Source organism: Chanodichthys erythropterus, chromosome 15 (assembly GCF_024489055.1).
Source record: "Chanodichthys erythropterus isolate Z2021 chromosome 15, ASM2448905v1, whole genome shotgun sequence".
NCBI lineage: Eukaryota > Metazoa > Chordata > Actinopteri > Cypriniformes > Xenocyprididae > Chanodichthys > Chanodichthys erythropterus.
Window position 1 is genome coordinate 9,982,238 of NC_090235.1, and position 13,693 is coordinate 9,995,930.

At 40.9% G+C, this 13,693-nt stretch overlaps 1 protein-coding gene across 3 annotated transcripts in view; it reads right to left on the minus strand.

The window, feature by feature from the left end:
- The window catches only part of nedd9 (neural precursor cell expressed, developmentally down-regulated 9), a 40,664-nt gene that overhangs the window by 13,987 nt on the left and 12,984 nt on the right, over window positions 1-13,693 (minus strand). For all 3 annotated transcript variants that reach the window (XM_067411935.1, XM_067411934.1, XM_067411936.1), the window contains exon 2: window positions 7,631-8,023. In XM_067411935.1, coding sequence (XP_067268036.1) covers window positions 7,631-8,017 — 387 coding nt within the window. In that variant the 5' untranslated portion in view covers window positions 8,018-8,023. The remainder of the gene's footprint in view (window positions 1-7,630; window positions 8,024-13,693) is intronic.

Genomic DNA, 13,693 nt, shown 5'->3' on the forward strand with positions numbered 1-13,693 from the left:
AGGATACAACGGAGTATAGGCCTGGCGCCAGACGCTCCGCCACGTCGGCTGCCGAAGGGATATCGGAGGACTCGACAGGGTCTGCCTTGTAGGGACTCTCTGGAGAAAAGAAGCACATGTAGCGCAGCAAGCCGACACTAAGCCGGGGCCTCTCCGTGCCTCTGACCTGTGGCGAGAACATGGGAGGAGACCGGCTCGACACGAAGGCTATAGTATCTAGCGAACGTGTTAGGTGTCGCCCAGCCCGCAGCTCTACAAATGTCTGTCAGCGAGGCGCCGCGCAGCTCGTGATAGCTCGTCGGCCACACGGTTGAGCACACCGGAGACATGAATGGCGCGAAGCGACCTCAGATGCTTCCGACTCCACAGGAGGAGATGGCGGGCGAGTTGTGACATGCGACGGGAGCGTAGACCACCTTGACGGTTGATGTACGCAACGGTCGCAGTGTTGTCCATACGGACCAGTACATGCTTGCCCTGAAGCAGGCCTTTGAGGCGGCTCAGAGCAAGGCGTACTGCCAGCAACTCGAGGCAATTGATGTGCCAATGCAGATGGGGTCCCGTCCAAACCCCTGAGACTGCATGCCCGTATTACGTGGCACCCCAGCCGGTGGCAGAAGCATCTGTGAACACCACAGCATGCCGGGACACCTGTTCTAGGGGCACTCCTGCCCGAAGAAACAAGGGGTCCGACCACGGACTGAAGGTTCGGCGGCACTCCTGAGTGATTGGCACCCGGAGTGTGCCGCGCTGCCACGCCCATCTCGGGACTCGGCCGTGAAGCCAGTGCTGAAGCTGTCTCATATGAAGCAGACCGAGCGGTGTTACAGCCGCAGCAGCCGCCATATGCCCCAGGAGCCTCTGAAAGAACTTCAGTGGGACCGCTGTCCTGCCATTGAATGTATTCAGGCAGTTCAACACTGACCGAGCACGTTCCTCTGTGAGGCGTGCTATCTGCTCGACCGAATCCAACTCCATACCGAGAAAAGAGATCCTCTGCACCGGGGCGAGTTTGCTCTTTTCCCAGTTGACCTGAAGCCCCAACTGGCTGAGGTGTCTGAGCACCAAATCCCTGTGTTTGCACAACTGATCCCGGGACTGTGCTAGAATGAGCCAGTCGTCGAGATAGTTGAGAATGCGAACACCCCGTTCTCTCATGGGAACAAGGGCTCCCTCCACGACTTTCGTGAAGACGCGGGGAGACAGGGCCAGCCCGAAGGGTAGGACTCTGTACTGATATGCTCGACCTTCGAACGCGAATCTCAGGAATGGCCTGTGTCGCGGAAGAATTGAAACATGGAAGTACGCGTCCTTCAGGTCAATCGCTGCAAACCAATCTCGGGGACGGATGCACTCGAAAATGCGTTTCTGCGTGAGCATTTTGAATGGTAGCTTGTGGAGGCTCCGATTCAAAACTCGCAGGTCCAAGATCGGTCGTAACCCGCCGCTTTTCCTGGGTACAATGAAGTAGGGGCTATAGAACCCCGACCTCAAATCGGCTGGAGGGACCGGCTCTATCGCGTCCTTCGCCAGTAGGACTGCGATCTCCGCACGCAGGACAGGGGCATCGGCATCTTTCACTGTAGTGAAGAGGACGTCCCTGAACTTGGGGGGGGGAGCCGGGCGAACTGAATCGCAAAGCCGACCCTGATGGTCCGAAGGAGCCAGCGAGACGGACTGGGGAGCGCTAACCCGGCTCGCAGAGACCGTACAAGCAGGACCAAAGGGACCACCGGTGTACCCGCAGCAGGGCAGCGAGGTGGAACACAGGGACGCGGCTCGGGGGCTCTCTTTGTGAGGCGGCCCGAAGCGGCGTCACAGTGTGCTAGGCAACACTTACCTGGCTCCACGGATGGACAGAGGGAGCAGTCGAGGCTTTGGCTGCCCGCTGCTCGCTGCTGTCCGCTGGCGACAGAAGAGGGGGATGAGAGTGGTGAGGTTTTTCTCCTCCCACTGCTCTCCAAACCCTCTTCAGACCTGGAAATGGAGGAACTGCTCTTTAAAATTTGGGTACCGCTGCCTCTTGGGTCAGTGGCGGAACAGAAACAAACCCAATAAAGGATTTACCACCTGGCCCTCCTCCAGGGGTGGAAGAGCAGCCCCACCCATCTCTGGGTCGCCCGTCTCAGGGGTGATTCTCACCAACCAGTTAAACAGCTGCAGAGACGGGAGGCGTCATCTCCCCGCAATGGATACAGCAGAGCCTGCTGGGCCGGAGTTTCTTGCAGGGGATGACACCCTTGGCGACGAGCAGACTGAGGGGCGGCCCAAGAGGAACTCAATGGTTTGTCATGGGAAGCTCCCCTATCCGCTACTAACTGAGGAGAACCGCTGGGCTCAGTCCTCGACAGTGTCACCGAAAGGCCACCTCGTAAGATGGGAGCATTGAGAAAGCATTTAGCTTGACAACCTCTCACACCTCACAAGGTAAGCCAGGGGGCACTTCTGGACCACAGAGGTGGACATCGTCTGGCTGAGGGCCTGCGCTGTGACTTTGATCACGGTTAGTCAACAAGCGCAGCTCAACCCCAGCACAGAACTACCCTCATGCAAAAAGAGTGCCTTGGCCTCACATGCAGGGTGGGTGTGGTCTGTGTACAGCCACCCCATCCAAGAGGGTAGTGAGAGAGGAAAAACTTATGCAGATTGGCACCTTTGGCATTCCATATTTATGGCACCAATATACCCCCATACTGCCAAGTTTTCCATGCACATCTGGAAGACCCAGGAAAGCATGGCTGTAAACTCTGAATCTGAGTCAGCATAAGCACACACCATTACAGTGGGCAGCGTCACCCTCATTTCCAGAGCATAACAGCACTCTCTCCGATGCTGCAATCGACGTCTGTCCCTCAGCTGGAGCTCTGAATGAAATGCTAGGTTCCCCTATGAAAAGGACCAGCAATCCAATCCAGAAACTGCACAGCTTGCAATGCGCTAGAGAGGGAGGGGCCCTAGGGGGTTGGTTCCCCGAAGGAACCCCTCAACCTCATGTCACCCAAGCCATATCAGCAAAGTAGACCTCTTCTGGTGCACCAGAGAGGGCGCTACAATGGAGATTACGCAAGGGAACCGCGCATCTAGAGCGCCGAGCGAGCGCTGGGTTGCCGTGACAACCCGCGCTGCAGCCCGGCAGCTCGACGGCACACGACACGCAGAGGAGCGAGAGGTTTGCTCTCGCTGATCTCCGCGGTCTCCCAGAGTGTCGGGCAGAGCCGCGGCTGTGCTTTTACACACAAGCGGCAGCTGGCCAACAACAGAGGGGACTCAAGCTTCCCGGAGAAAGAAGAGTCACGACCGGCGTGTCGACGTGATCATGTTCTCATATGAAAACATGAACACCCACGAACATCATTTCAGCACGCGCCCAGACATGCGAAACGGTGATCGTGGCCGTCAGTGAGGACAGAAACACAAGTAGGATGTCGTCTTTAAAAAGACGCGAATCTACTTGTGTAAGCTCTTTCAGGGACTTTACTCTTTTAGAAGTGCTGAAGCACGCAGGGGAACGGCCACCGCAACACAGACAGGGATTGTGTGCAGCCTGTCATGTGCTTTCTCTCTCTTTGAAGGCGCTCACTCTTACCAGCCGTAAAAACGGCTTTTCAGCGCTCAAAAGCACACCGTACCGGCCGTGAGAACAGCCTTCTGACGCTGTCAAACAGCTATTTGCTCAAAAACGGCAAACGAAACAGAAAAAGAGAGGACGTCGACCCCGCTGCTGTGCTGTTCGCCCGCACTCGGAAAAAAAGAGAAGTTCAACCAAAAGCTTGACTCGTCTTCTAGCAGACACTCGCTTGCAGAGAACAGGAACAAACACCGTTCGGCTCCGAAGCGAAAAGCTGAAGATGCAACGCACCTGCTGCTCATTATATACCCGCGCTGCGAGGCGAGCAGCTGATGCATATGATTGCATGCCAATGTGCATTGGCTCGTTTAGTTACACTCGAAGTAGATTGGCCTCTCTAGCGAGATTCCTATTCGTCGGTCTGTCCGACGTACGTCGAACGTGACCGACTGAATGGGAACAAAAGTTATCTATAAATACTTTTGTCATTTCTTAACAAGAACACCCAAAACGTCATTCAGTTTAACCAAAATTTCGGTTTTACCAAATGACACTTTTGGTTATACCGAATGACGATATTTTCAAACAATGCTAACAGGCTGATATCTAGCTAGCTAGCAAAAGAACATTTTAATCAAACATTTTATATTTAGTACAAGTTTTTTAAATATTACAACATTTTCCACGTTTTATAGCGGTTGTACCAAATGACCTGACGTTTCGGGACATAGTTAAGAGGGAGTTAGTTACTTTGCTTCATGACCATGTGGTCCTTTGCAGACGTCTGAATAATGTCACATGTTATATCATATTGACCGCATGACTTGATACAAAATGGTCCCTTTATATTGGTTACTCCGATTGACATCAGTGAAATTAATTTTTCCGGACATTCTTTCTCATAACAAAGCAGCGGCTTCTACACATAATTTTAATACCATTTTGCACTGATTGTTGATATATGATGTTATAAAATCATGCCTGAATAAAAAATATATACATTTATTACATTTTGGCTGTATTGGCCTTTTGGCCGTTAAACACTTCAAAATCTTTAAAATACCTTTATATGTAACAAAATATAATTAAAACCTTTTGGTTTCAATAAAAGAGATCTAGTTGTACCACCTTACATACGTTGGATGTCATATCTTTGTTTTCTATTATTATTATCAAGACCTTTGGACAAAAAAAAAAAAAAAATTACCCATCACGTCATTGACCCTAATAAATACTGTAACAGAATTGCTCATTGTTAGTTAATTTTAGTTAATGTATTAACTAATGGGACCATATTGTAAATTGTTATCGATACATGTGCTCACAAAATATTTAAAAAATATTTTAACAGAAATATGAGTTGACCTAACGATATTTAACTGGAGAAACTGCTGCAATATTTTTAACATGGTCAATCGCAATAGTAAAGGTAAAGAAGTTTGAGTGTTTTTACTAGTCAGGAACTTAACATAATGTGAATTAAACACAAATGGTTGATGAATATGAACTGTTTTGAACTGAATCCCCCGGTTTCACAGACAAGGCTTAAGCTAGTCCTAGACTAAAATGCATGTTTAAGCTGTTTTAACTGAAAGCAACTCGTACTGACATATCTTAAAATATGTCACTGCCTCTGTTTTGTCTTAAGATACACACCAGCAATATCTTTTTCTAGGGTATGTTTATAAAAACTACTTAAATCTCCTAATTGAACTACGATCTAATCCTGGTTTAGCCTAAGCCCTGTCTGTGAAACTGGGCCAATATGTTTTTGGTTAAGTTCTGCATACAGATGTGCATTATTAGCACAGCGTAATTGTGCACACAGATGCACAATAATAAACATCAAAGATCTCAACTGTACTCTAATCTGATTCAAAACCACATCACCATTTTAAACGATAGACCTAAAAAGAGGGATCACTTTTATTTTTCAACACAGGAAGTGAGATCAGGAAATGGTTATTTTTGTTGCACTTTCCGCTGAGCCACACCTTTGTAATGCACTTCATGTCAGAAGAACGTCAACTGAACGTTGTGTTTACAGATGTGAGCACACCCTCTTACCTCACCCTTATAAGAGTGGCCAACTGTATGCCAACCATCAAACAACAAATAAGGTGTGCCGTTATTCTGAATGCCAGCAAACAAAATGGTCAGGCAAACCTCAATCAAAACACAACCCTGTTTCCATGAAGCCATACTGCCTGTGTTGATCGACCATCTCAAGATCCTTTGAGGTGGGCAGACTGTAAGCTTAACCTTCAACACTCCTGATATCTGAGACTAGTAACTCTCTAAACTCTTAATGTCAAAAGCAGAACCTCTACTTTTAAACGACGATTACAGACATGACCTCAGTGTTTGCCTGAGTGATGTTTTCAGTTCTTTCTAGTGCTGATGAACATAAGCTATGTCTACAGTCCCTGTATCTGAGTGGCTGAATCAGAATAATTATCATCTGCAACATGAAATGTTAAATGTTTATCATATCGTAGTATTTCTCAAAATCAACACAAAATCATGCAGCCTTATGCTAAAAGAGAAGTTGAGAAATGCCACAGATGTGGTTCCTAGAAAGACACAAGTGTTACATGAAAATAAGCTAACGGTTTTTAAGAATGACACAAAATCCCTTCTCTCCCGTTGACATATACTTGGTTTTGCTGCATTGTATGCTTTCTCAGCGTGTTCAGTAGCCTGATCTCCTCTATTTATTTTTCCATCCCCGCTGTGGCTTTCCTATTCAGAGAGCGCTGGTGCAGTCCACTGCATCGACAGGACATTATAAAGCCGTTAAACATAAAGCCTGTAACGCTGCGGTGGAGGGCAGGGCAGGGTGTGCACACAACTCCCATCCAGAACAGCTTTTGGCAGGACATTGGGACACTTTTAATCTTTAAAACTTAAAAATCTTTAAATAAATGCAGCCAGGATCAGGCTTATGGCTCAACCAATCACCATAAATTAGTATATTGATTGGTTATATTTCTTATATAAAATAATAAAATGTTTATTATAAAATATATAATAATTTAAAAATTGTAAATGGTTATTTAACATATATTTTTTATTATTATTTTATTTATATATATATATATATATATATATATATACACATTTATTTAAAATTATATATAAGAATATTTCTAATTATATAGAAGAATATATATAATAGTAATATTTAAATTTATTATTTTAAAATTTATTTAATAATATTTTTATTAAAAAAAAAAAAAAAATATATATATATATATATATATATATATATATATATATATATATATATATAATTAAAACAAATTGTATGTATTTGTTTTTTATTATTTGTTTATTTGGTATACTATTTACAATTATTTTATAGTATATCAGATAATAATTAAGGACGATGATGATAATTATGCATCTAAAGTTTTAAAAATATAAAAAAATATTCCTGATACCTGTCAAACATCAATCAAATCTGTAAGCGAAGACTATTTTCATGGTTTAATAATAGCTTAATATCCTTTTGTAATCATAAAAAAGGTAATCATATAGTACCATGGAAGTATATATCAGTTTAAACAATTATTTTATAGTATAATTTTTATTTAAATATTAAATATTTAATAGGATAAACATTTAACATGTATTGCAGATAATAATTAACATTAACATTTGTATTGCAGATAATAATTAAGTATGATTTATATTTTATATATTATTTTATATTATATTTTATATTAAATATATGTGCATAAAAGTTGTGAAAATACATATAAATATTCCTGATCACCTGTTACCAGTCAAACATCACTAAAACCGGTAATCGAAAGGTACTCCAAAGGTTTTCCATAGTTTAAAATCCTTTTGTAATCAGTTTAGTTGTCTCCAAATTTCTTTTAAATATATTTAAATGTATTTATATTACTTTACCATAGTAAAAATACAGTACATCTTTGTAAGAGTAAAGAATGCAAGCTCAAAAGCAAGCAACTCAGACGATGAACGTTTGACCTTGTCAACATCTGACACATGTTCATCACAACGAGGACTAAAGCGAGGACTAGTTCAGTTTACCTTGCAGGGAGTTCCATCCGCAGCCAGCGCGCTTCTCTGTGGAACCTGGTACACGTCTTTGGATGGAGGGATCTGGTAGATGCCCTGTCCCTGTGGGCTCTGGTGGGACGGCGGCACCTGGTACACCCCCTGAGGTGTGAGTGGCCTCTGCTGGAGGGCATGACCCTGTGGTGGGGAGGGGGATGCAGACGTCTGGCCTTCGAACATAGGTCCGATAAGCAGTTTGAGGCGGTTGCCGGGGGCGATGCCCTGGCGACCGTGGAGCGAACACAGCCACCATCCCTCCAACCCGCCAGTGTTCTGCTCGATGACAGTCAGGATGTCGCCCTTCCGGAATGCCAGCTCTTCCGGGGATTCCGGAACGTTGTCATAAAGTGCTTTAGCCATCAGGTTCTGTAAAGAATGAAGGTAGAATAATTCATTACACTGTTTGAACTCAATAAGACACTTACATTCCAGAAGAAAACGCTCACCCTAACCGCTACCCAGCTCGGACTAAGTATCAAATGATTTGTTCAGTATTATCACAGTCATTGAGGCATGACCTATCCAAATTATATGATTACGTACAGTGATTTTTGGACTTATTTAGCGTGTTCTTGTGGGCTGCAATATAAAGTGGTTCCCTATAATATCACAATTAGATTTCTAAAAAACATCCGTGTAATTCTATCCGTGTAGTTCGACGGCCTGCTGGGAGTTCCCTTTAAAAGAAGCCGGTTCATCCACAGCGCCTCAATAATAACTCAAACTCAAACTGAACGTCTGGTGGACTCGACCCACATTGGACTAGGAAAATAATCATAAAATCCGCTCAACGACTGCATAGCCAAAACATATTTCTCTGAGGGGCCATGCTGGAAAACCATTTTTCTGTCAATCATTTCCAAACCACTGGGAGATAAAAAAAAAAAAAAAAGAAAAAACCTGAGCAGAGCTGGCAGAATTCAGTTCATACTGTGCCAGTCCACAGGATATTCATCTCATTTCATATCTCATATCACATTCTCTCATGTAAGAATGGAGTTACCTTAATAAAACAATATTCCAGAGGGCTAGTGTATTTGAATTATATTTTACCTAATTGCTAACTACAAATTAGGAATGACTTATATTTGTAAATATTTTTTGTAATTTTAAATTAATTAAAAAATATTAAAAATTAGAAGATTTATGTACGTAATGTTAATATAAAATGTTATCGTTTTAAATATATATTAAAATAAAGTGAAAAAATAAAATAAAATAGCTCTGATTACCAGTCAAGCAGACCTAAACACTGCAAAAGAAGATGTAGAGGGCTCAGTTCAGATTTACAAAAAAGTACCATGACATTTGCATAATGGTAATAGCTTAATATGCTTTTGAAGTACCTTATATGAATATGGTAATAATACATTACCATGGGAAGTTCAGGAGAGAGATTGATTACAACTAGATCCTTAAGCTTCAACTGCAGTTAAATTCAAATTCAATTTTAACATTTACATTCAAATCCACATTTAAATCTAAATGAAATCAACAAAGTTGCCTTTATTTAGAAGTGAAAACACAGTCCCTGCAGCTGTTTTCACATTTCTAAGGTATTTGGGATGTAATTAAGTGGTTGCCCGATATGGCTTTATCTTGGCCAACGTATCAGTCTATCACTAATGCTCCCATAGTCCCATGGGCCAAACACAAACATTATCTTCACTTTGAACAGTGTGTCTATCAGCTTCTCCTTGGGCTCTGTCTTAGAAGACTTTGTGTGCCTTCAACTGCTTTCCCACAATGCTAAGTAAACGGGTTCCCACGTGAACCTTCCTGTTTGGGCAGCATCATTATCTGTGATTGGGCGTCTGGTCGCATGGCTATTGTCTCACATTCATGGCCTCGGTCACCCACATTAGGGCATGACAACAACCCCCGCCGAGAGAACCACGGTGCGTTAATACAGTGAGCCTAAGAACATGACCTTTAGGGTCACCATTGTCTAATAGGAGCGTTTTGTGTCCAACTCTTAGTATTCAGCCTGTTTAGGGCTTATCTGCTCAAAAATAATATGAAAAGAACACAAGTGAATCAAACAAAGCTTGAGAAAATCTGAAGTTGAATTGATTTAAGTAATGGCATTTCTTCGAAGACAAGACACCTTAAATGACTAGTATATATATATAAAACACCAAAATATATGTGATAGCGTGAAGATAAAGCAAATTATTCATTCGAGCCATTTTCGCTCTTCTCGCCTCCACACGCACATTATGACGTCTCTAGCAGAACTGACCTGGAAATATTCCATTTAGAGCATTCACTGATATCAATGCAATACGTTTCCTCTTGTGCAAAGTTTCCGTGCAAAAAGAAGAAATTTGCTTATACTACAACTACAGTGCAACGCAATTTGAAGAAGTGCATTTCACAAACCGCTGACTTGCATCTTACAACTTAGGTTTCAAGCACTTTAAAAAACTCTGATCTACTGTATAAGGCCACCCTAAACTTGCTGTCAAATAGATTAAATAGAGATGACTGTGAGTGAAAATATGCATTATCTTATCAAAAATAAATTCCAATCATTTATGATCATGATATCTCAATCTGTAATCTCACTACATGGCAACAGGCTTAAACAAACAGAGATCAATTATAGCAGTACTTGACTATGAATAAGCCCTTTGCATTTTTCAGACATTTGTTTTGTGCATGCATATAAACCACAGGTTTCGTGCCAATGCAGGCCACTTTGGATGCCAGGCATCATAACGCGATCTAATCAGTGGTGTATTCCTGCCCTAGTAAACACAAGTGTTAGACATTACCGGATGGTCTGGGAACAGTTCTGAAGCGGTCAGTGGAGAAACGACTTCCTATAAGTGACCCGAAATTGAGCTGTAAAGCCAGGCGATGTAGGGTATAAAGCACTGGTGTGTTTAGACTACAGGAACGCCAATGTAGAAAGCACCAGATGTGTCCAGGTTTGCCCAGCAAATGGTTCTCGCTGTAGTCTAGACTGTGTCAACCGGTTGAGGTGCAAAACATCACATTTACAATGTTAACAAGGTATTGTTAACTAAAACTAAAACCAGAACTAAAACCATTTTCTGTTCTGTTAAATGTTTACTGAATGTTAATAAAAAAAAAAAAAAAAAAAAAAAACTTGTAACATTTTATTTCAGCTATAGGTGCATTTAGGAAACATTTCTCATTTTCATTTATAGTTTAATTTGATGTATTACTAAGTCTGAAATAAAAATTATATATACAAAAAACTAATAATAAAACTGATATGCACAAAAATTACTAAACATCTACTAAAACAAAATACTCGCATGCTGGGTTAAAAACAACCCAAGTTGGGTTCAAAATGTGCAAACCCAATGGTTGGGTTAAATGTTTGACCAATATGCTGGGAAGTTTATTATACTAAACTATTGTTTAAAAAAACTATATGTCTGGCTTAAAATGAACCCAAAATAGGTTGGAAATTAAAAATCAGACACATAATTACTAGAGGCAACAATAATAATCAAAAGGTGAACAGTTATTAATAAACAATTTAATAAATGTTTATTGTTTAATTATTATTCATTAAACATGTTAATAAATGTTAATTTCCAACATATTTTGGATTCATTTTAAGCAAGCAACACAGTCATTTTTAAAGAATAGTTGAGTTAAATCAAACTACCCAGGTTGAGCAAACATTTAACCCTACTGCTGGGTTTGTCCATTTTCAACCAAACTTGGGTTGTTTTTAACCCAGCATTTTTTAGAATGTAGGACTAAAACTACAATTAAAATGGAATGTGTACATAAATAAATAAATAACTAATTCAAAATGATGAATAAATCTGTAATGGTGATACTAAAATAACACTAATTCAGCATAAAGAAATTATTTACATTCAGACTTGTGATTCAATTTAAATGATCAAACTGAAATTAAATTAAAATCTACACTCTAAAAAATGCTGGGTTGTTTCAACCCAAGGTTGGGTCAAAATCCCAAATCCCCAATATAGACAAACCCAACCATTGGGTTAAATTTTTAAATGCATTTTTTAACCCAACGGTTGGGTTTGTCCATATTTGACCCAAATTTGGGTTGAAATAACCCAGCCTTTTTTTAGAGTGTACCAATAGGACATATCCAAGATGGCCAATATAATGCTGATGATAATATATAATTTTACATAATATACTGATGAGCAAATTGACACATCTTTGAGACACATTTTTAAATTATTCATTTATTTATTTATTTATTTTTTACAATATGTACATTCACATATCAATGAGCACTTATGTGTTTGCGACCTCTTTGGTTTTGAATTGAATGGAGTGCGAGTTGAATTTCTTTTGGCCTAATTTTAGCTCTCCGTATCCACACCTGGAGCAATGACTTTACATCATCTCTCTGCTCACACACTTTTGGGAAATTCATGACTCATTCAGTCCTAAAAAAAGATGTTTTTGTGGCGAGACAGTCTGTGCTTGTATAATCAACCCTATACGTTGACGGATACGTGCGAGCCAACACAGACCTTGAAACTGTTATGCAACCAAAATTACTATCGTACGGGAGACCCTCCTTTCTTCTAAAGTACACTCTCATTGGGTGGTTTTTGGCTTTTCCCCAATAAAATCATCATGGCTGATTATGTAAGTAAATGAGCACTCCAAAACACACCAGTGAGAAATTCCCCCAACACCGCTGCCAAAGTCACCAAAACACAGCAGAAATCTATACCCTCAGGGTGCAAGAAAAGCACAGTGCAAACAAAGATCATTAACTGGTCTCGGCCTGTAAGCAAACCCCATACCTTGCAAAAAGTGGCGAGTTCCTCCAGTGAAATGGAGTGGTGTGAGAATTAAGGCCAGCTCACTTCAATGTTCCCCTGGAGGGAGGGCGGTGTGGGTAGGACTGGTGAACCTGCACCTTTTACCCTCATTTCACTCGAGTAAATATAGAAGTTAATTACCATAATGACTCTAATACAGACCTGATGACTCAACTTGGCCGTTGTGCTGAGTGAAAGAGAGTTCGGCGCTGTCGAAATGAACAGGACGTACAAGGGACTGTGTTTACTTTAGATAATTCTTGAGCTAATTCATCTGTCTTCACACGTTAATATAATGCATGATAGTTTGGTGGAAGATAATTGCATGTGAGTTTACTTGCAACCGCCTTTAGCAAGCAGCCAACAACAATAATAGTAGCAAAATGTGATCAATAATTTCACGCCCCAAGCCAAACACAATAGAGTGACCGATCAATGCTCTCTGACGTACTGTAAATTACACATGAACTACTGGTCAGAACATGTTTCAAAGAGATTGTGGACCTTTCCAGAGAAGTTTACGTAACACATTGTTAAAATCTCTAGACATTTTTAATTTTTCCTACAGTATGTACCTCATATCACTGCAGCAAATACAGTGAATTCAGCCTGCAAATCAACCTACAAATGACAAAGAAATCACTCACTGCTCTTCATTGAATGTAACTTTAATAATGATTAACCTTTATTTAATTTGTACAGTGAAGATTATATGCAGTGTTATTTTACATTTGATTACTTCTGTACCTTAAAACCCCTGTTAGACCAACCTTAAAACCACTGATTATTATATTATTTGTATATTTGTTATATTGTACTTATTTATTTGTGTTATTGCTTGTAGTTCCATTATTTGTAACAACTGTTTACTTGTCTTTTATAATCTTTGAAATGTATATTAGTTAAATGTTTTAGCTGTGGTACTGAAATTGGAACCGAGAATGGTTCATCAAAAACAACAAAAAGAATAGGTAATTTTATTCATTTATTATAATTTTATTGTAGTGGGGCCAGTGAAAAATGAATCATTTAATTCTTTGAACCGACTGGAGAATCAAATCGAATTGAGATCTTTTGAACGAATCAGAATCGAATCGTTATTGAAACCCATCCCTAATAAGTAACTTTGCAACTACATGTCTAACTCTCAGAGTATTAGTAAACTGTTAGGTTAGGGTTAGGTTGACATGTAGTTTCAAAGTTACTTATAGTCAGTAGAATATCTTTTGGGGGAACA